A 22490-nucleotide genomic window follows, 5' to 3' on the forward strand; every position below is an offset into this window, starting at 1 on the left:
AAAGCCCATTTTTAAGCGCCCGCCTTGGGACCTATATTGTATAGAAAATTCAGAAGCTGACACTAATGATACAACGAAAGCTAGTGGTTGCAATGACGTTCTACTTTTGAATTTCAAATGTTTCTGGCTATTGTGACCGAAGTGACCCAGGTGAATTGGGCCGCCCATCCGGCCCATGCGCCCTACAAAGTCTCCTTTTTTGTTCTTTTTTCGGTCGTAGTCAACAAACAAGTGACTGAATAAATAATGTAGAAGCGAAGAGTAGGGGCGCGAAGAAGACGACGTCGGACAGAAGTTGATGGGGAGGTATAAAATGTTGAGTGGCGCCGCCACGAAGATCGTTATTCGCCTACCACTACCGAAACATGAAAAGAGACAGAGAGAAAACATTCGACTCACTTCAACTATATTATATGGATCATTAAAGTAATGGAATAGATAAATGGGTATTGTGATGGTAGTGAGGTAGAAGTTACGTAGTTATGAATGAAAGGCGGTGAGGAAATTTTGAAGAAATTGAAAACACGACATAATAGAAATACAATAAAGTCAAATCTTTGAAAAAAATTCCCAAACAAAGACAACTATAGGCATAGAAAAACAAGTAAAAAGAAAGCCGAGAAAGGAGGGTCAAGTTCCCAACCAACACCACCTGCTGCCTTTCAATCCTAGAGGTGACAAAGGTCACGCCTATTTATAGTGTCCACAGAGTGGGTGAGTAGAAAAGTACGATTGTTAGACGTTACCTAAAATATTACTAACGTTGTTTAATTCTAGCGTTCAAACTTTTGATTATGACCTATATATGAAGTTTTAAGCTTCCAAAAAAATGTAGAAAGCTAGCCGTATTCTCTATGTTACAACTAAATTGCACCTCTGCATCTACCCCAAAGTGACTCCGCCCATGTGTATAATTCATTCGACATGCACCAAAAAGAGTTTCCAGATACTGCGAGAGCACGTACATATTAATTTGCGACACTTTACCCACCAACACGCTTCGTGCATTGACGAGGAGCAGCCAACCATTTTGCAGTCTGAGAGTGAGAACTAAGCGTGTGGAAACGAGCCGCTTGATTAAATTTTGCTCACACACCCAACACAACCGCTACCGCAGACGAATCAGAAAAGTGTGGAGGAGGAGGAGAAGAAGAAGCCGAAGACGGAGCACAAAATGGCGACGACGAGAGAGGAGGAAATCAAGTTTCTTGGTGGGTGTGGCTTGAAGACGCTCGGTTCTAGGCCCGGTGCCAGTAGTCGAATAGAGGAGTAAATAAGGAGCGCGTGAAAATGAAATATTTAAGACAACTTCATTAGGGCTCGTTTCAATGACTCGCCGAGGAGCACCTAGTCTCCTCGTTTGCAATTCAGTCCATTGGGGCTGCATGTCTGAGCTGAGGCTCTAGAAGTTGAATATAGAGATTAGGCATTGTTATTTTGCATTTCAGATTGGTTCGCAAAACAGGCAAAATTAGAGAAACTGCTTGATGTAGAAAAGTATGTAAAGTGATGGTTTTTCCAACAAAAAAATTAGGCAGTTTCAAATTTGGCGCTAATTGGAAGCGCAGTGTTGCTGAAAGTGTAAATTTTGAAAAAAAAAACAATTACAAAAGGGCTTTAAAAAAAAGAGCACAGCCTAAAATTACAATAAAAATTGTTTCTAATATATACTCGCTCTAAAACACAGTTCACTCATCTGTAAGAAAATCTTATAATTTAGCGTGATCAAAAATCAAACCTATAATGATATATGTCGGGGATCATCCTGTTTATATAGTCATTCAACATTTGCAGACACCTGTCCGTGTCCATAAAGAGCATACAATCATTGCTAGACCTGCTGTTACTACTGCTGCTGCTTAGTTGAGTGGGGCCCTAGAGAAAAGGAAGGAGAGCGGGGGTCCGGCCAATTGCTATTCGCTTCCTTTTTGCCCCCCCCCCCCCCCCACTATTCACAATATGTATAATTGTTGTCACTCACAAATCCACACCGGTCTCTTAAAAGCTGTATAATTAGGCAATTGAGATTTGCAACAAGTAAAGACAATAAAATCATATATGAAATATGAGCAACAACTAATAGCTAGGTTTTCGATGATCTTGCGTATGTTGATATTTTTCAAAATTTCAGGTTAATTATAGTGCAGTTTGCAGGTTCTAAACGATGTGCTGTGTGTCACAAGACTACGATTTTTGTTATTCTTAAGAGGAAAAAAATTAAAATTTGAAGTTAATTCCATCAGTGAATAAAAAATAAAGTTAATGAATTTTTAATACGAAAAACAAATAAAAGACTCTTTGGATTAAAAGATTTTCTTAAATGTATTCAACATTCTTTCAGGCCGGTTCGCAAATTTCGTCCACGTTTATCTTCTAACTTGAAAGAAACTTCATTTATCTGAATCACACATTCTTGCACAATCAAAATGTGTGTAACCAAACTGTTGCACCAAAAGCCATTTACGGCTCTATACTTTGATGTTTAGACTGCCACAGTATGATTCTGCAGAAAAAAGAACACTAAACACGTAATTAGATTTTATAATTGGTGACTGAATAAAATTGGAGGGAAAAAGTGCATCGTTTCTTGGAATTCAATTATGGAGCATTTTTTGTTCCAAACTTTGCATTTTGACTATAAGCGCTATGCGAAGCGGGAAAGTGCAAAATGGATAACAGTTGTTGCTGATCATAACCAACTCGGAAGAAGTCGAGTGAGAAAACAAGTGGAATATGAAAAGAGATCTCTAGGTGCGGTCTTCTGTCCCAGACATAGAAGGCATGTAAACGATCCTCTCCCCTTTTTGCGACAACACTGTTTGCATTCGTATGTAGTTAGGGAGTGGCTCACTCGACTTTTGCGCGGGAAATGGGGGACGACTAGAACTTTGTAAGGGGGGGGGGGGGGGGGCACTCTTCTGAATTGATATTTTGGTTTCTCACAATGCGCACGCAATGGCCATCAGGTAAGTGATGCTTTTCACTAAAAGCGGCGCGGTGGTTGCCGAGAAGAATGGAAGCGAAACTTGACACCAGTTCTACCAACATTTATAGAATTGAAAAGAGACTAGTTCAGGCGAAAGCTTCTTCTTTTCGTCTTCCCATCATCCTAAGACCTCCGAAGTCTCGCCTCTCACTACTTTGTCCGCTCATTCATCTTTTACACCGTTCTTGTAAAACATACAAAAGCGATACTCATACACACATACACCAACATAGAAATACATACGCACACGGCTTCTCGGTTTCGCATCTCCTACATTTCTTCAATATGTGAGCATCAAAAGAACCATAGATCAAAAGGGCATACGGTCCTGGGAAAACGAGATACGAAGATGTTGTCATGCTTTCTAAAAATTACGTATGGTGACATTACAACATCTGTTCCTATGTTATGTTTTGCATAAAAAGATATATATGTTTTCTGTTTGTTTAAGAATTTATTCATTACTGGAACGAACCCTTAAAAGCATTGTCGGTGAAAAAGTTTTGATGCGAATGTTTGACTAAGCCACCTGTTATGGACTAAAGATTAGAGAATCAAAGGAAAAAGCAAAGGGACAGAGAGGGAAGCGATGCAAGCGAAGCGATGTCAGGTTTTTGCAAGATTATGCATGCAAAATATATGGGATAGAAAGCAAGTGAAAGGGAGAAGGTTGAAAACTAAAACTTTGTGAATGCAAAGTAATTGGGTGTAAATATTTATGTATCAAAGATCCACTCAATGCCGTCTTTCTCCTGAGGAGGACATGTTATGTACCGGAGTTTTATTAGATTTACTTCATTGAATTCTATAGTATATTGAATGAGAATATGAATTAAAAGATTGAATGGAAAAACTGAATTTTGAGTACACGACTATTACGAAACCTTTTGAAATCTCTAGGAACTATCAAGCAAGAATATGAGACACCTAAAAATCATAGTTTGTTATTATGACAACATTGAATTTGGCTTAAAGTTAGTTTCACGTTTTTTGGAATAAGTTGGTACTGGATATTTTGGTATATGTACCTACGTAAAGCAAGAATGAGATATGTCATGTCATGTTTTCATTAGAAGACAATTTTTACATCTGATAGTGGAAAATAATCAAAAATTCAAATTACACTTTTTTTATCCTTCAAATATGCGTTGTTTTCCAAGGCGAAAAAAAATTACTCGCTTGAAAATTATTCTATTCAAGCAAATTCAATTTACTAGTTTAAAAAATTTGTCGCCCTATGAATTGCGAAAAAAATGAAAGCTAAAAAGTTATATATGCGAAATCAGAAACCGGCACCATCTTCAAAAATATATCCACCGAGTTTTCTTTGAAATAAAACGTAGTAATCCTACTATCAGGTGATATCTTAGAAAAACCCTTTTAAAAATGAACAAACCAAAACAGGATAATGAAGCGTTGTCGTTGTTGAATCAGTTTTAAGGACGTGTGTCCACTAATCCATCGTCTTACAATAACCACTGTGCGGCGCACGCTCGCACGCCGGCGGGATGACGGGACTAATGTAATGTTTCCAGGTGACCCGTCGCCCGCCCACAATTTCTTTTCCCCCGACTGAGACCCCGCCTTCGCCCATACTGTTACCGGCGCAATGTCTATCTGCGCGTCCCGGGTGGCGATAATGTTTGGGTTAGTTAGGTAGTTAGGTAGGCGGCGCCGTCCCGTCAGTTTGGGTCACACCATATCCAAACTGTGGAGAACAATGAAATCGAGGAGAGCGGATCGGTTGGGAGGAGAAGGCCTCTCTTCTCTTCTAGGCCACCTAATTCCGAAGGCCGTTTCAGAAAAGGAGGAGGATTCGTAACAATTGCCACACGGATTACTGTACTTACCCTATTTGCGTTCTGGTAATTATACATTTGTTCTTATGGATCAAGGCGAGGGCATGCGCGGTCAAGTTTGGTCCTCTGAGACGGAATAGAGAGAAGAGAGGCGTACATAAAAAGTGACACATCTGAAGAGTAGATGAGATAATTCTAGTAAGTCACTTCATTATCCTACCACATCCTTCAATTTTCACTATTAACGGAAGACGAGATGAAAATGGATGACTAACAAGGAGATGGAGATGTAGAAAAAAGAAGCAGTAAATGAAGAAGAAGGAGTACAAGTACATAATTTTGATGGATGTGTCTGATGATGAATGTTGCACTTTTCTGTTAGAAAACTAGGTTGTTACACAATTCATTCAACTAAGAGCACATAAAGATGGTCCCAGAATAAACGAGTAAACTAGACTTTTTCACACATTTTTGATTACCAAAAATGATTTTAACATTAGCTCGGCTCAAGTTTTGTTCTAAATTTGGTGAAGCTTTAAAAATGTTCCATTGCTTTCATCTTTTACATCTCCGATTTAAAAAACCGAAAGATCGCATAATCAACAGAACCAACTGCAAGAAAAAAAGATGAGAGCAATTATAGCACGTGCGCAACACTCACTCTCACCTCATCAACTCAAACAGTGCGCTAATTCCAGAGCGCAGGTGGTCCCGCAAGTGTGGATCAGATTCAGCAAGTATTGCATCACTTTACGCGTGAGATGGTTCTTCATGAGAGAATTCCTTTCTTGTAGCTACTGTAGTGAGCATCATTTGGGCAAAGGATGAGGAAGACGATTGTTTAATCCTAACGATGTCGGCTAATCGGATTTGATTGCACTGGACTGCATGAATTTTATAAGATTTAGAAGGATGGTTATGCATGTGTTGCTGAATTTTGTCATAAATAATTGAGAAATGTATGATGAGATATAGTACATGGTGAGGAATAACGACGGGAATATTTCAGGGATTTTCAAAATATATTGAATTTTAAACTGTTTTTTTTTTTCATCAACCATTTAATATATATTTTTAACACTCCCAAAATACATAAATCGTTTAATAACCTTCAAAATTGTGACTTTTTGTTTGCAAACTTGATCTTAGTCACAAGTTTGACAACATTCAAGATGTACATAGTCTCTAAACCATAACCCTATAAAAGTTGTGCCAAAATGTAGAAGTAAGTAAAAAATGGAACGGAGCAAATGATCTCTCTTCCTCGGAGTTGTGAATGAAAAGAATGGCTAGGCGCTGTTTGTTGTGGATACAGTATATTGACACGAGAGCTGTGAAGAAGACGAAGAACAACGAGTACTTGTACCTTTGGAAGGATGCGCGCGTTCGCTTCTCGCCTCTGAGGGTCAACTTGGATAGAGCAATATAAACCAGTAAGACGCAGGCCATAAGCCCAAAGTTGCTCAAGCAGACGACGGAGAACATAATGCCCAAAGACGGGTGTCAGGCTAGGAGGAACGCCCTCTGTTTCCTTTTGGAAAGGATAGATTACCGGAGTCTAGAGGGCATCATCTTCTGCTGCGCATAATGTTTGGTGGAACATAAACGAATAAATGGAGACAATGGAGCTTCAGAATTGACTTGAGAGCAGGATGCTTTTTGCTCTTTCACTACGCACTTTTGTTCAGAAAAATGAAATGGAACCCGAGAAACAAAATTCGAATTGAGTTCACTACTGATGTTTGAACTCTTAGCGCTACATACAACAGCTAGACCTCATTCCTTACATACATTAATAAAAATTTAGCGTTAGTGGTGGTCTGTCTGTCTTCCGCCAACCGGTCTAAACGATCAGAGTGGTAGCAGATGTGCTGAAGATTCAATGAGAGGAGTATCTAGAGCACCTCGCTCTGTTTCTCTCAATCTCCAATCATCGAACAAAAAAAGATGACACCACTGCCCATATTGAAATTGCCTTCTTGTCAATACAGTACAGAAATTAGGAATGCACATCTGGACGTTCGGGTAACTTTCGAGAAGCCTCGCGTGCATTTACATGAATATTCGAATAGTATTTGTACAGTCCTTTGGTAGGTTTTTGTTCCGATTGATGCACTAAGACATGTGCACAGGTTAAGCAATCAGAAAACGGATTGGCGATTGAGGTGTCAATGCAAATTACCCTTATTGTCATGTTTGTCAATAATATTTTATCACACATTTCAAAAATGTTTGGGATTTTTGATATAAAAGAAATTCAGATATTAAGCATTTGTTAGCAGCATATAGTTTTACAAATATTAGCTTGTAATATATCAGCTAGTCTGAAAAATAGATATTCAAAACCGCTACGGAAAATTATAGTAAATTTTTTTAAAATTATCTTCAATTAAAAAAAAAATTTTAGGAAAAAAAAAGACAATTACTCGTTTTGAGATGTTATAGTTTTGGAATTCAACCAAAAAAGTGTTCATGAAATACAAAATTGTTCGATAGATTGTTATATTTTGGGCGGATAAAAGGTAATGTACCTATAAATATTTTGAGATGATTTTGTTCAACTGTTGATCATCAGGCTTTCACAAATTTTTGAAACACTATCTCCACTGGCGCTTTTCCCTTTTTAAAACAAAAACAACCACCTTGAAAGTTTTAACAGTGTCTTGAATATTTCAATTCTCATATACTTCGCCTTAATATTGTATTCAATGCTCGCGAGGACAATCTTATATATGCAAAAGAATGATGCAAAAAACAAAGAAGAGAGGAAATGCTTGTTCAATGAATCACCAGTCCTAAAATGGGTGAAAAGTGCGGGAAACAACAATCAGGAACGCATAAACGGATAAGAGAAATGACTGTTATAAACGTACGGACGGGGCAATGGAAGAAGCAATGAGTCACATTTGGAAGACCTTCTATTATATTTATTTGTCTCGTCTTTTTGAGAATTTGAAATAAGGAAGTGAAAAGAGAGGAGGTCTATTACTTGGGGGAAAAATTCCCTCGCAATTCACTTCATCAGCTAAATCAAAAATCAAGTTTAATGATATATCGTTCTTTTCTATAAATATAAAGAAAAATAGGGGAACTAACTAGTCTTATTATAAAAACGTTCTTTTGAATAATTGCACGATTGATTGATTTGGACGACGATTTTCCTTTGGCGGCGTTTAGGAACGCTTCAGGCTTCGCTGGTCAAAAATCGGAAAAGAACTCATCAGAAAGAGGCAAGAAAAGAAAAAGAGGAAAGAATTATTGGTCTGGAAAGATAGAAAAGAACCTAGTGAGAATGAAGGAAAAAAACAGAAAAGATGCCTCAGAAAATGAACTGAAACAAAATAGTTTTTTAAAATACATTTTATCGTTGAATCTATAAAACGTAGTATTGAAAAATTAAAAATCTAGTTTTGTAAGTGAATGTACCTATATGCCTAGATCAAGTACAATATTATTATCGTATTCAAAAATCCAGATTCTCATATTTTTATGTGTGTTAAATTCATAAAACGTTCGAAAAAATAGTACTGAATTCATATGCGCTAGCCTTCTGTAACTTCACATCCACAAATCATTTCGGTATCAAAAACTGATTAGCATCGTCATCATCTTTGTCGTCAATCGAATTTATTGTTTCGAGGGAGATCATCAAAAAGACCGCCAATGAGGTTGTTAGTTCGGGGGGGGGGGGGAAGAGAAAAAGTTCAGTGGCTGGTGGAAAAGCAGGAATTATTGGGGTTGAGTGTGGAGGGTGAATGTTCAGAATGGGAAGATGAGATGAATTGGAAGAAACCACACGTATGTTAGGATCCTACTGTTAGGAAGACTTAGGTTTCAGTTTGAGACCTAAGTTGAGTTCCAAAATAATACCTCTTCGTAATAGAATTTTTTACAGTGAACAGTTATTTGTTGTAGTCTTGATTGAAACTGCTACTGATTAATGGAATATGCGATATATATATTATAAAATCTTCAAATTAACAGATCCAGAGTTAATCTACTATAACTATAACTTTTTGTAAGCCATTGGCTATCTTTTTAAAGTAAACCGGATTTGTGTACCATATACCGTGTTTTGTTTGAATTGTGGAACTCAAACCTCTTGACGCTTTTGGAAACACTACCCCCCCCCCCCCCTTTTGCACATCTAATCCTAACATTCAATCTAAATTGTGCAACTGACGTTTTTGAAGAAAAGATGAGAGATGGCAACGACAACAGATTATTGCATCCATATGTCCCTCCTCTCCTTCGAAACCCGAACCCAAACCCACATTATGTCTTTGTCACTACTGTCTTTCGTTCTACCCATTCCGAACATTCGAGATGGGTGGACTGGATGGACCAAACAGATATTTTGTGGTTTTGGTTTTGCCAGACGGACTTATGCGCCAACAGCCACAAAAACATCAAAAGAAAAAGACAGAAAGAAGAGGGACGTGGCAAAGATAAAAATGAGAAGGAAGCGTGCCCGTGTTCTTCATATTTCCCACAAGGATCCTTATCCATTTAGTAAAATTGAATTTCTTGTTTTCTTCAATTTATGGTACATGGTACTTGCCACTCCAAATTTTCCGCACAAAATTGAATCATGATTCTTACATTACCGTAGTTGAATTACATTTGAACTCTAAAGAAGTCAGACTTGGATGTCCTAGAAAAAATAAAAACATTTCATATTCTCTAGGTAGAGTTGGAATACTTCTTAGAAAGTACAAACGTCGCGTTTACTTGGACAAAAGCTTCAGATCGTGCTTCATTTGATATTGTAACCTTTTAATTTATTTTTCTGTTTTCAGAAAAAAAAATTTTGTTGCTATTTTTGGTAAACTTCCAATAACTCCCATTATTACAAACTCTTTACCTATTTTTTCGGAAGATTCTCACATCACACGTCTAACTTTTTTGCATTCAAGTTTATCGCGCTATTTTGGCGGATTTCAATTACCTAACCATCTTCCTAATACCTCATTTAAAACCCATTTAAATGTAGAACAACTGACTTCGTGAAATGTATGTTTCTACCAATGGCCTCTGACTGCCAATATTCCACCTAATTTATTGTTTTGTACATCATCGAATCAGTATGATTCGGTAATTTGTCTATTGTGTATGTGTGCTCCTATCTGTTTTGCGCAACCAACCGGACCGAGTGACCCGCTCGCGCTTCGAAAAATAAATGACCACTATTTTCTCGCTTTGGTAAGGGTGGGTACGGTAGGACGGCGTCAAAAATCGAGGGGAAAGTGAATGAATTGTTTACCAGTTCATTCACATTGGGGAAGAATTTACATTTTATTTACATGGATCACTTCTCCTTCGACATTTCTCCTTTCCCCGCAGGCTTTCAAACGTTTCAAAGGGCCATCAATCTTGGAAAACTGTCCATTACGTGTGGGCACACAGACACACATTCACATTTTGTTGTGCGGGGCGCCCGTTTGCTTTTTGGTTGCATTATCGTCAACAACAACAACCACCAAAAACTCGTGTTGTTCTGTTCTTAAATCGAAATGTAGTCCCAATTGACTCTCCCAATTGACGTAGTTAAAAGCGCAGATTTGTAAACTAAAAGCAGAAGAGACAGGAATAATGACAGGAAGCAAAAATTAGAGATTAAATCTCAACGATCACCTTTTTTAGGTTAAATTATGGAGTTGAACAAGCAGCTGGGAAGTGCAAGAGTATAAGAAAACAGAGAGAATCTGAGATAGTTCACACAGACAAGAGTAGAAAGTTGGTAATCGTGAGAAGATAAGTTATAATTTCGCGTTTCTTAACCCTATCCCTATGATAGTAAACCTTGAAAACTATGTAGATTACCAAAAAACTGATAAAAATCTGCTCTATTAAGCATATCTCTAATTACTTTATCTAGTTGCAATATAAATCCAAGGTGCTCTCCAAAAATTGGCTGAAGTTACAGGCGCCATTCTTTGGCCTAGGATAAAAAATCATTACAACGGAATTTGTGATAAAGGACCATGAAACTCAAGTGTTCCCTCTCTCTCTTCCTCATGCTACAAAAAAATTTTATGACATGGTCATGGCGCCGGCTGCATGACACCTGTGTACTGCTGCCGACGCCGGGACTCCTGAACGCCACCTGTCAAATGAGAGCTTCTGTGTCCGTTGCTGACCTCTTACACACACCTGTCGCTGCTTTAGTATCATGCGCGCACTGCCTTTCATGTCTTAAGGAAGAAAAACAGTTGGTGTCAAGTGCTGTATGAAGAGCCCTCTATGACTTACCAAAAAAGGACGAGCTGCAGAAAGAACGCTACGACGAAGGAGCGTATGGTTTCACGTTGATTTCCCGTATGATTGGATTCGTCTTATAGGAGCACTTCTGACCCTGTGTTGTTGAAGATATGATCGAATAGTTATCACTGACCAATTCGAATAGAAGTAAAGAGAGCTTGAAGTGTTGTGGTAATGGGCACCAAACTCACGAATGTCGACTAGCGACGAAAGCAACGTGAGGAGGAGGGGAGCGAGGGGTGGAGCCAAGGCATCTACATGTAGAAGACCAATTGTAGATAGGCGGAGCAGATTTCAGAAAAATTACGAAATATCGTCTCTTCGGATTTTATGATCTCTACACTGTCATAACTGGCTCAACTGTACAGATCGTATAGTAGGGCTTGAAAAATGAAAATAATACACTACAGTACCGTGTACTAGTACTTTTCTAGTGTAATTAAATTATTGCGTATCTCTCAAAAATTTGCTCAACTATAGCAAGACAAACTTACATGCACTTTTTTCTAAAAGTGCACTGCACACATACATATGACGTGATGGGAACGCGCTTCTAAAAATCAAACACTAATCTCTTTTTGCAAATTCACAAAACTTAAAATCACGTAACCCAAACGCGTGTAGTTAGAAAGATAACTTTAAGTACTTCCGGCTAGAATTCAAATTCTGGATTCCCAAGTGTCATTTTGTACAGAAACTTAATGAATTCACAAACGCGGTCTTCAGAGTTGAGAGGAAGTAGAATTGGGTATTGGAATATGACTGTGACTAATTGGGAAGATAATTTTTGTTGTAGTAAACAATGACTTTGAAGATTAGAAAATTGAAAATCAAACGATCAGAGAAAGAAGCAAACAGATATTTAAATAACAATATTAATTTTAAAGATTGTAACAGTAACTGTAACAGTGAGATTTTTAAATGTAGTCGCTACTCTAATATTGGGAAGTTGTGTTCTTTTTCACATTGTTGTTAAGCCTTTTTTTTAAGGAAAAGGTATGTAAATTTGACCGCTCCCTTCAATTAAACAAAATTCTACTTCGAGTGCCTTTGCTCAGTCTCAAAGAACTTTAAATTACATCACGCCACAACACATCACAAGAGTCTCACAAAAGTCAACATTACATTCAAAACGAACGAGTATGATATAGCAGTAGCATACACAGATGTCGCAGAGCCTCTTTTTTTCCGTTCACATTCAATTTCCGTTTTTACAGCTACCGTATCTGACGGCAGCCGGGGCCAACTCGCAGCTGTCAGCATAGCCAAGACTTTCTTCCCTCACTTGTCATAACGGTCAGTGCTTGAGCCGCTTTTTTTATTCCGCAGCTTCCAATATTTCGTCAGTGCACTGCTAGGACGCATGTGGAGCCAACGGCAACGGATTTCATCATTCAAAGACTAGTGTCTTCTCAATAAAGCGAACATGTTTACATGAACCAAAAAAAAAAGATCAAGTTATTACGAAATATCATCCCGGACACAAACGTACACTTCCATACACTGAGACGGGACTGGTTTCGAAGTAAAACCAACCTATCGGGATTGGTTGATTGTGTAAAAGGATCATAAAATTGTGAAGAAGAAGGTGAAGACGGGGTCGGACCTCGTTTGATCGACCATTTCAAATTCGCTCGCGTTCTTCGGTTCTTTTTTTATTGTTTAAAAGGTATGTACGGGCAATGCATTCCGGAAATGGGATAGTTAATTATACAGAAATTGTTAACTTCTGATTTTCTTCAAATAATAAATTAGTTAACAATAAAATAAGAGTTATACAGTTATGTAATTTTTACATATTTTTTTAACGAAAAGGTTAAGTGAAAAATGAAAGAACAGAAGTTTATTTGAAGATTATTAAGTGTGGCGTAAAAAAAAACAAAGCAACCTAATGTATTTTTCTATTGATTTATAATATCCTATTTTTTCTCGCCTATTTTTTGATAAAAGCTATGTATCAGCCTTGCACTTTTAAATTGAAAGTTTTTTGCAACACATGATAGCAAACAACTTAATGAATATTTTATTAAGGAGAGTTTTTAAATAAGTTCTCGATATAAACTTTCCGACATAGCTTTTTCAAGATTTAGAAAAAACATATTTGAATGTAAACATAAAAAATTTTCTTTCCAATTCTTGACAAAATAATATGCATTCTTAAAAGTCCAGTTTGCAAACTCATGCCCTCTTGGCACTCATTATATTCAGGATATGTGAACCTATAAAAGTAACTTATATATCTTGTCAACTACCAGTGTCCTCCTGCCTTCCATATTTCTCATTTCTAAATCACTTTTCAAGTTTAGGGGTCCATAAACCACCAGATAGCCCATAATCGGTACCAGTACAGGAGGCTTAATGGAAATGTATGTTTATGACCCCCTTACGCTTCTGAGCGGGGCTCTCGTCGCCGCCGGAAGATAATCGTCATTGTTCTGAAATGAGAAATAAGAAATAAGGCGCAGGCACCGGGGGATATATAGACTTCGACTTGACTTTTACAACCCACTTTTGGTAATAGGGATTTTTCCTTTTTTTTTACTCTTTCTATTCTTCTATTCTCCATTCTTCGCTTTGCTTCTTTTCTCATCGTGAAATGGATAAAAACCAAGGGGAACGCAATTCTCAGCGGAGCGCAGTCCGGAAGAAAGAAATTTAATCTTAAATTATTCGGATTTTACATTAACTTAATGGACTTTTACCATGACAACCAGCCGCTCCATACCTCTGGGTACCACGTTTCCTTTCTTCTATCGGCATTCGACTTAAAACCAGTTTTATATGGGTCCAAAATTAACTATGCGTCGTGCGGCAGGTACCTCATCTCACCTATATATGAATGAAAGAATTGAAAGTGTTTTGAGCGTTAGGGTGCTAGTAGCAGTCGACGGAAAGAGAGAAGGAACGATAATTATTATTTCACGGTTTGTGAATTTTCTCTGGATTCAGAGGATTTGAATGCCAAGTCAGAAGAGGTACATAGCACGTAGCAAACTGGGAGGAAGTCAAGGGAGGACAATTAAAACAAAATAGTGTTGGTTGGATAAAACGGTACGTACACATACATGCGGAAAACCAGAAGCCAATCCTGGTTTTTAAATTGGCGGTTACAGAACGGAGGAGGACATAGGCCAACGAATAGATTTTGGCAAAAACCAATTGTTCTGTCAACTTGATCGATAAATTATTGGGAGGCGAGGGAAGAACAGGAGAACACATTTTGTTTGGTCTGATGATGACTTTTTTCGCATCTGTAGGTGTTGCAAGAACTCCGTTTAGAGGGGTTTTTATAAATTAACTCTCAAACTATTTTCCTCATTTTCAGAGTTCTTAAATCGAGCAATCGGGAATACTGAGAGGGCGTCAGTCTTTTTTGGCTTCATTTTGATTTAAAAAACATTATTCAAGATAAAATATTTACAACAGTTTTTCACATTTTACGTGAGTAACCTGTTTACCTAGTTTCATTTCAATTTGTTATTCAGCAGTCATTTTTGAAATTACTAGTAGTTTTTAATTTTTTTAAAAGGTTAAATGAAAACTCTTGAGAATGTCCATTGGTGAGCCAGACTTCTCATGGCTCTGATGACGTTCTGCCAGACTCAAAATGTCTCACAAGTCTGTTTGTGTACTTTAAAGACAAATGCAAGAATTTTTAAAGAAAACAATACACGTTTATAGTTTTCAAAGTCATAATAATGTTTATGGAAAAGGAAACAAATACATTTACGATTTTTTTCAAAAATCAACAAGCACGATTGTTTATGTATTTTTGATTTTCAATAAATTTTTCGATTTGCTATGTAAAAGTTGCAAACAAAAAATGCACTTTTTTAATGTTTTGAGCAAATATTTGTACATTACATTTTTAAGGGAATGGGAAATTGTGTATGACAGCTAGGAACGTTGTTTTGAGAAATTTCGAGAAAACTAATCTGATTTTTTTAAATTTATAGTGAAGAGTTTCTGATCCTCAAAAGTCGTTTTTTTTCAGCTTGTACTGCTATAAGTTACGCACAACAAAGAAGTTAGAGAATCATCAATTTGTATTTGCAAGTCTTGAAATTCAAAATTTAAATATTTGGCAACGTCTCAAAAATTTTCAATTTTCATAAAAAATTCTCCCAGAAAAAGTTCCCAAAACTATTAGAACATTCAGAATTTCAAATCTAATGTGTCATGTTTCAAGAACAGACAAAAAACTTGATCGCATATGAAAAGAGAACGAAACTCTCACATCAGCCTCATAATTTATTTTGAAAACTTATTTTTAGTTGAATAATCTACAGCTTATGTTAGTATTTAGTTTTCGATATGATCCGACCTATAAATCACTTATGTACAATTCTCAAATCTGAAAATAAAACAAATTACTTTCTTTGAAAAAATTATGACATGAAAATGTGTACGTTTTAACGAAATTCGAGTGAAGGAATTCAAATGTTATTACAGTGCATTTTTTTCCACTTCTACCACTTTAAAGGGGGCGCATTTATGCGGAAGGATCTTGCCGCGCCATCATTTTTAGCAAAGTCTGTTCAAAATTCGCGGAGATCACAATTAATTTGTGATAAAGCAACGGAAATACGAAATATGAGATAAATATTTTGTGATCTACATGTGATCTACGCGAATTTTACACAGAAACTGTTAAAAAATGATGACTAAATGCGCGGCAAGACCCTTCCGCATAAATGCGCCCCCTTTAAAGTCGTAGAAGTGGAAACAAAATGCACTGTAATAAAGTGAGACTTGCTTTAATACTGAAAAACCCTATTGATGAAGAACACCCTAGAAATAATTCATAATTACTAGGTCTCTAGAAAAAACTTTAAAATTGGTTTAGAACTATAACAAAATTTCAGTCAACGTTTTGGAACATTTTCCTCACTTTCGGTACCGAAATTTAAAAACAAGATTTTTTTTCAGTATTATCAACAGTATTTTTTTAATTCGTGATGTTAGTTGAAAACGAATAAAAATGTTTCGAGTTGCATTATTGCTGCCCATGTGCTAGGTTGTTCATTTCCTACTATTCTGCCTCCCTTTTCTGATATTTCATTAGCATTCCATTTCCCGTTTCTTCAGTTGGCTACAATCATAAATCAAATGCAGGTTGGTTCAAACCCCTTCCGATTTTCAGTTTGTACGTTTTGCTTTTTCATGTATTTGAGGGATTTATCTCTTTTCAAAATGTGCATTCTAATCAAGTCGTTGTTAGAATACAAAAACAATGCACAAAACTACATATAAGACAGAAGGAGGGGAGGAGTGCATGTTGGGTCGGTTGATCAAACACACAGGAAACAAAGACAATAGAGAATTGGGGGATGAGAGGATGAAACGTAACAAAAAATGAGTAAAGAAGGCATGTTACCTAACAAGAGCCCATTCTTTACAGGTCGGCGTTTCTCTTGTTATGAGTTACAACATACCAACAAGGAAGGACGTATAAACTTCCTACTTATGCAGAGGGATCAAATATTTAAGACAATTTTATGGTTTGATTTCTTGACCACTGTTAATTAATAATATTGCAAAAGAAGAATAGCAAATTGTTTTGTGGCCTTAAAGGTGGTGTAATCGAATTGTTTTTATTGCTTTATTAGACTCGAAATTGGCGGAAAACACCGAATTTCATAATGAAACTTCTTGAACGCTTCTCAAAAAAAGCTATGACGGCTCAAAAAATGAATTAGTTAAAATTAGAAATTTGGCCTATGTACTTGTCAATGTCGCAGAGGCTGGAAACAATTTTTTGAAATCACCGTCAAATTTTAAGTATACAATTCAATTATCTTGCATTTGCAACTCGATTTAGGTATTTTAAAGTCGATGGACGAATAGATTTAAAAAATTGAGTCTAATCAAGCAATAAAAAAAATTTCGACTACACCACCTTTAAGACATATAAATTAGCAATTTAAAGGCATATCAAATTAACAAAAATATCATTGAATTTGTTTTGAATTGTCGCAAAATGGTTACTGAAATCGAATTTTTATTTCAAAAATTAATTGAGCAGATGATATGAAAACAATGAAGACAAAAAATCCGAAAATGTGAAAAAAAAACAAGCGCAGTAATTATTTTGCTCTGTACCCTAAATTGAGTTTAAAATTTGTTCTGAATATGTTTGTAAATTCGAAAAACAATAAAATTTCGATCTTTGGTACAGTTATGTCACTTACATTATCGCAACTCCGTCTTTGAAATATAATTTAAAAGTTGAATAAAAGAAAAATGAGTGATTTTTGAATTGTCGGGTGCGCAATAAACTTTCAGCTTTAAAGTTAATTCGTTGGATAATTTTTGAAATTTTGTACTAATTTTATTTGATGAGTTTTTTTTGCCATTTCTTCATTACACGTGAGCATAAATTATACTACTTTTAATGAGCCATCTAAACAGCTCAATGACAGTTATATAACTAATCAAGTTTGTATATAAGTACTGAAAAGGATATGAAGCAATTAAATAGAACAAAATTTCGAACTATTTCATAAATTTTCTATGAAGTTTTTAACACCGCAAACTCACAGTCGTCACTTTACATGTGCACGCAGTTTTTAGTCACCATCTGAGAAAAAAACGACATTTGAGCCAATTCAATTGTTGAATTAAATATTTGATACTTGTTTCATAGATTATCATGAATTCCGATAGAACATGACGTGTTTTTGTGGTAAAATGCTTTGAGAACACATGCATTTTTTCTAGGTACACTTCATATTTTCACATTATCAATGAATTTATGAAAACACATTGTGTTTGGATGGGCACGGTGTTGATTGATAGATACATCGAATTTCATAATGCGAAGTAGTAATTTGTCAGCCAAAGCTCTTCAAATTGACTCTGATGAAAACACCTCAAGGTTCTTCAACCCAGGTGGCCTGCGCCTCATTTGGTCTGGCCCATCATTTTTTCTCCTACTGCAAAGTAGTTCTCCCCCAACCTTTCCACACTACGGAAGGTCGTTCCGATATCCAAAAATATTTAATTACTGCGGTTCGGACTGTCCTCATTCTCCTATTTTCCAATTTCGTCGCCTGTCGTCTCACTTACCACCTCGTGTCCTTTAATGAGTATGCAAAAAAAAGAAAAACGGGCCATGGTTGGATCGCCACGTCTCTTTGGAATTTTTGAGAAGGGTTTTGAGGGTATGGATCACTAAGGAAAACCATAGATGGCAAAATGAGTATATGATGGATTCACGTGTCAGTGGTCGAGTGTCACGAAACCAATGAGTAAGAGAAAGAGAATGAAATATTGAATTCGTTCATTAATGGAAACGTGAATAATGTATGCAACGAATATATTTATTATCTCCCATTGTTTGCAAAAATATTGGTCATCCTATTGCACATGATGTTCATTTGTGGACATCAAAGGATTTCTCTATAAAAAATATGGGATCTCGTTGGTATTTCGAATCAATGCTTACCAAATAGCTTGCGGCTTTTTCAATTTTCAAAACAATGATGTCACGACGAGGAAGTTTCTTCCAATCAATCTTCGAACTGAGAATGATCATTGAATCTGACTCCTCAAAACCAGTTAGAACTACATCGGTTCCTAGAATTGTGGCTGTTGTCTGAAAATTTTGTGTATGTGTGGATGCGTATTTATTTTTTCAAATTTTGTTTCATGACCCAACGAGCGGAAGTTAATTTTTTACATGTCGTCAGTTTCAAAAAAAAAACGATATGACAGATGTTCATTGGAAACTAGTTTCATTTTCAGTTCCCAGCCTGCACTGGAACAAAGGTTGCTTGAGAAATTATTCTTTAGTACCGGGACTTCCACTTTTTTAAACTGCATAAAAAATCATAGAGGACAACAAAAACCATTCATGTGGCTAATAGGAATTTCAAAAACAAGCTTGACTTATTAAAGTTTAATTTGAAGAAAACTCCCAAAGAACTCGCAACGTGTTAGTACGGTTTGTGCATTTGTAGTGAAAAACAATTTACTTTAAAGTTGTTTTTTTTTCATCATACACATTAAGTTAAATTCACTTCAGTTTTTTTTCGGCCATAGGTATACTAAAATAATTATTTTGAGATTTTGAGCGAAATTTGAAATTAAAAAAAAAATCTAATTTGTCATAGGTCGTTGTTGGTGTCTACCATACCACCGAATATGCAATATTTTAAAAACAGTTCACTCAATTTTTGTTAGTCGAGTGTCTCACATTTTTGGTTGTTTTCACTGATTTCAACTCAAACTGCTCGTGTGAGGTGTCAAGAATCCAAGCATAAACAATGGTGTGCTCTTCCAATTGAAAATTGTAAACGTTTTGATACAAATTTTTCAATGGCTTCTTTCCCGATGAATATTTGGAAGTATACCTGAAAAGACATGTGTGCTCAGTTGTTGAAATTCGACATACCAAACATTTGAAGCACTGGTGTCGTTTTGATGAATCCATGGCCTTGTACCAAATATGGCCTCGGATGTGATGTTCACAAATCTTAAAAACGGAGATTTTAAATAGTAGAAAGTGGACAAAGAATTTAGAATGTTTAAAAAATGTATCGATCTTAAAAGGAAAATAAATAGATATTTAGAATGGAAAACGTTTGAACTTTGTAGAAAATTTTTGAAACTTCGAGCAAAAATTTATAACATTGCCAAAAGGTGTCATAAAACTGCAAAAATTCAACAAGTTCAGGACAAATAAAATTTAAGAATTGTTATGTTACATTTTTAAAAATCCATTTCTGTCCAAAATAAAACGTTTCTAACGGAAAGCTAAACTGCAATTTAGACTAACGTAAAAAAGTTACCACCTCTAAGCTTTCGAAATATTTAAAATATTTGTGTACGGTTAACACATTTTCGTTACTGTGTTTGGTGTAGTAGACATACCCATTATTAACAAACTTTTTTAATTTTCAAATACAAATTCGATATAAATGTTCACCTGCCAATTTCTTCGAGTCGATCCTCAAATATAGCAGGGATTTGTCCATGCATATTCGGTCCAACATTCAATAGCAAGTTTCCATTGCACGCGATTGTTCTTGCCAACTGCTCGATTATCTCGTAAGCTGTATTCACTTCTGATGCTTTCATGTCTCTCCGATTTCCCCATGAATGTTTATCCAAAGTCATGCAATTTTCCCACTTTTTCTCTAATAGCTTTCCTGGATCATAGTGATCTGAGTATGTCATAAATCCGCCGTGTTTTCCCATTGTACCAGTACCCCATCTATCATTGACGACAACTTGATCTTTGACCGGACTGAAAATGTGTAGGACATTCGAGCAAAACTCCTATTTGGAATTTCGAAATATTCAAAGTCAGAACTCTACAAACTGAGTCAGAAACTGCCAATGAAAAATCAAAATGTAGATTATGAATTGTAAAATCTAACCTAGAATTGTAGAGCCATGCAAGAAATTCTTTTGCTTTCCAATAATCATCCGACTTGTCCCATTCGCCATCACTCCAAACTACTTCGGGGTTATACTTTGTGACGATGTCAATCATTTGAGGATATGATACTTGCTGGAATAAATTTCATGTTCGTCATTAAAGTTTACTAATGGAAAGAAAATTGAAGGTGGATTACGGCCTGGGCTGGAAACAGTTTAAAATATTTTATGATACAATGACTAAATATCGTAATCAGATTTTTGAAAAATGTTGGATTTTAAACAAATAATGAAGAATAGTTTTTGCTAGAACAGTATACATTCTTCGAACTGCTCAAATATGATTTTCAATTTCAGTCAAATATGATTTTTTTTATTTAAGGTGTTAGAGTGACAACATTATATTTACAGATTTGTGGCTACCTCTGGATAAAATGTGGTGTTGAACTTCCCGTCATCCAAAAACATCGGATGAAACCATTCAAATTGTGAAAAATAGAGACCAAAGTGAACATCCGTTTTCTTGAAAGCATCTCTGAGTTCTCCAACAATATCTCTCTTTGGTCCAATATCCATTGAATTCCAATTCCATGAAGTTCTAGATGGCCACATTGTAAAGCCTTCATGATGCTTGCTAGTAAACACAAAATATCTGAACTTTCGAAAGATGAGTTACACAAAAAACGTTTTTGAAAACTAGCTTGCCTTGCTCCGGAAGTTTTCACAGTTTCAGCAAATTGATTCGCATTGAAATACTCTGCGGTAAACTACAAAAATCACTTTCAATTGCGAACAAAAGAATGTTACAAACATCTTTAGCAAAATCAGCGTATGTCGTTCCGGGTTTGTAGTTTTTATCCACAAAATTTACAACGTCTTTATCTGGTTGTGTTCCTTTCCAATACCACCACATCCATTCGGATCTTGTTTTATATTTTTTGTTTTTATCGTTATCATCCTTAATTTGTATGGAAAAAACCACTGGAATGTTTTCACTTATCCTTTCTGTTTATACAGAAAAACGAAACAAAAATCTCCAATCGAAAGTGAAAAAAGTTGAAAATAGTGTTCAGGTTGCCATTTGATAAGAAAATGAAAGTTCCCTGTTGTTTGCAAACCAGTAATTTCAATTTTTTTTCTTTCAAAATGATTTTCTTATCAGTCAAAAACATTCCAATTGAACTTGACAATCGAAAAACTTACCTGAACGCAGGCACCGAGTATAGTCCCCAATGACAGAATATGCCAAACTTTGAGTCATCGTACCAAGATGGCAAAGGGCGGTTGTCAAGCGACTCCCAATCTGGCTAGAACACAGAAAATGATGGATTGAATTAGTCATCAAATTACACTTACAGTATAATCGCAATTGGCAAGATGTAGAAATAAAATGGAGAAAATTAGAAATATCATTGAAAATTTATTGATTTTCTATAAAATAAAGGAGCAGCTAAAGTCAAAAGTTTGTGCGAATGTTGTTGTGTTTCGGGATAAGAGAATGTTGGTGTAACGAGCCCGGAGGACGGATATAAATAAGATGGATAGAATCTAATGAGAACAAAGAAGATAGAGGTTTGAACCTTTCTGTCACAAGAAGCATCCTGAAATAAGTATTAATCTTTAGAGCAAGCAAAATTTAATAGTGATTTATGTGAATGTTCTATTGAAAATTCAATACACAAACTTCACTAGATTACTGTAAATGTGCGTCAATGTTATCTTATTGCCGTTCTAAAACAAATTAGTTTTTTGAACTGCCGGTAATTCAAAGTGGTAACTCAAAGTTCTAACAACCGATTTAATTTTTAGAGCACTATTTTGAGAAATGTGTAGTTTGTTTGAAAGCATTTTCTTCAATAGTACCTAGCTTTGATTCAACATTCATTGAATTCCACATAGGAAATTTCCATGATCACATTGTCAAACTTATACTGTCTTGAAGAAGAATAAGTATGAACTAGTTTTTCACAGATATGATGAAAATAACCATGAAACCCGGGGAAACCTTGAAATTAACGTTTAAAGAAACTCATGGTTGCTGATGGATTAATAACTACGGT

General features: G+C 36.0%; 1 protein-coding gene and 13 non-coding genes across 14 annotated transcripts; 6 read left to right on the plus strand and 8 right to left on the minus strand.

Moving 5' to 3' along the window:
- Window positions 1–53: 53 nt before the first annotated feature.
- Window positions 54–203, minus strand: W03G11.7. The gene has a single exon (NR_072217.1). It is a non-coding gene; the product is annotated as an Unclassified non-coding RNA W03G11.7 (non-coding RNA).
- Window positions 204–2898: 2695 nt separating this feature from the next.
- On the minus strand, window positions 2899–3104 carry W03G11.10. The gene has a single exon (NR_072218.1). It is a non-coding gene; the product is annotated as an Unclassified non-coding RNA W03G11.10 (non-coding RNA).
- A 74-nt stretch (window positions 3105–3178) lies between these two features.
- Window positions 3179–3325, minus strand: W03G11.12. The gene has a single exon (NR_072219.1). It is a non-coding gene; the product is annotated as an Unclassified non-coding RNA W03G11.12 (non-coding RNA).
- Window positions 3326–4434: 1109 nt separating this feature from the next.
- Window positions 4435–4576, plus strand: W03G11.15. The gene has a single exon (NR_072221.1). It is a non-coding gene; the product is annotated as an Unclassified non-coding RNA W03G11.15 (non-coding RNA).
- W03G11.17 lies at window positions 4435–4594 on the minus strand. The gene has a single exon (NR_072220.1). It is a non-coding gene; the product is annotated as an Unclassified non-coding RNA W03G11.17 (non-coding RNA).
- Window positions 4595–4649: 55 nt separating this feature from the next.
- W03G11.19 lies at window positions 4650–4862 on the plus strand. Its single transcript, NR_072222.1, has one exon. It is a non-coding gene; the product is annotated as an Unclassified non-coding RNA W03G11.19 (non-coding RNA).
- A 1281-nt stretch (window positions 4863–6143) lies between these two features.
- Window positions 6144–6365, plus strand: W03G11.21. The gene has a single exon (NR_072223.1). It is a non-coding gene; the product is annotated as an Unclassified non-coding RNA W03G11.21 (non-coding RNA).
- W03G11.6 lies at window positions 6211–6359 on the minus strand. Its single transcript, NR_072224.1, has one exon. It is a non-coding gene; the product is annotated as an Unclassified non-coding RNA W03G11.6 (non-coding RNA).
- A 217-nt stretch (window positions 6366–6582) lies between the features above and the next one.
- On the plus strand, window positions 6583–6720 carry W03G11.9. Its single transcript, NR_072225.1, has one exon. It is a non-coding gene; the product is annotated as an Unclassified non-coding RNA W03G11.9 (non-coding RNA).
- Window positions 6721–8929: 2209 nt separating this feature from the next.
- W03G11.13 lies at window positions 8930–9209 on the plus strand. Its single transcript, NR_072227.1, has one exon. It is a non-coding gene; the product is annotated as an Unclassified non-coding RNA W03G11.13 (non-coding RNA).
- W03G11.14 lies at window positions 8930–9422 on the minus strand. Its single transcript, NR_072226.1, has one exon. It is a non-coding gene; the product is annotated as an Unclassified non-coding RNA W03G11.14 (non-coding RNA).
- A 299-nt stretch (window positions 9423–9721) lies between these two features.
- On the minus strand, window positions 9722–9938 carry W03G11.8. Its single transcript, NR_072228.1, has one exon. It is a non-coding gene; the product is annotated as an Unclassified non-coding RNA W03G11.8 (non-coding RNA).
- A 490-nt stretch (window positions 9939–10428) lies between these two features.
- On the plus strand, window positions 10429–10623 carry W03G11.11. The gene has a single exon (NR_072229.1). It is a non-coding gene; the product is annotated as an Unclassified non-coding RNA W03G11.11 (non-coding RNA).
- Window positions 10624–18311: 7688 nt separating this feature from the next.
- On the minus strand, window positions 18312–21933 carry W03G11.3 (Putative alpha-L-fucosidase). The gene is made up of 11 exons (NM_077619.6): window positions 21787–21933; window positions 21634–21737; window positions 21242–21353; window positions 21136–21197; window positions 20854–21082; window positions 20430–20563; window positions 19976–20296; window positions 19442–19522; window positions 19244–19400; window positions 18494–18643; window positions 18312–18447 (listed from the first exon to the last, which is right to left on the minus strand). Exons 1-11 carry the CDS (start codon window positions 21841–21843, stop codon window positions 18406–18408), a joined length of 1449 nt encoding a protein of 482 aa, NP_510020.2. The 5' UTR covers window positions 21844–21933; the 3' UTR covers window positions 18312–18405.
- Window positions 21934–22490: the final 557 nt, after the last annotated feature.

Source organism: Caenorhabditis elegans, chromosome X (genome assembly GCF_000002985.6).
Source record: "Caenorhabditis elegans chromosome X".
Lineage (NCBI taxonomy): Eukaryota > Metazoa > Nematoda > Chromadorea > Rhabditida > Rhabditidae > Caenorhabditis > Caenorhabditis elegans.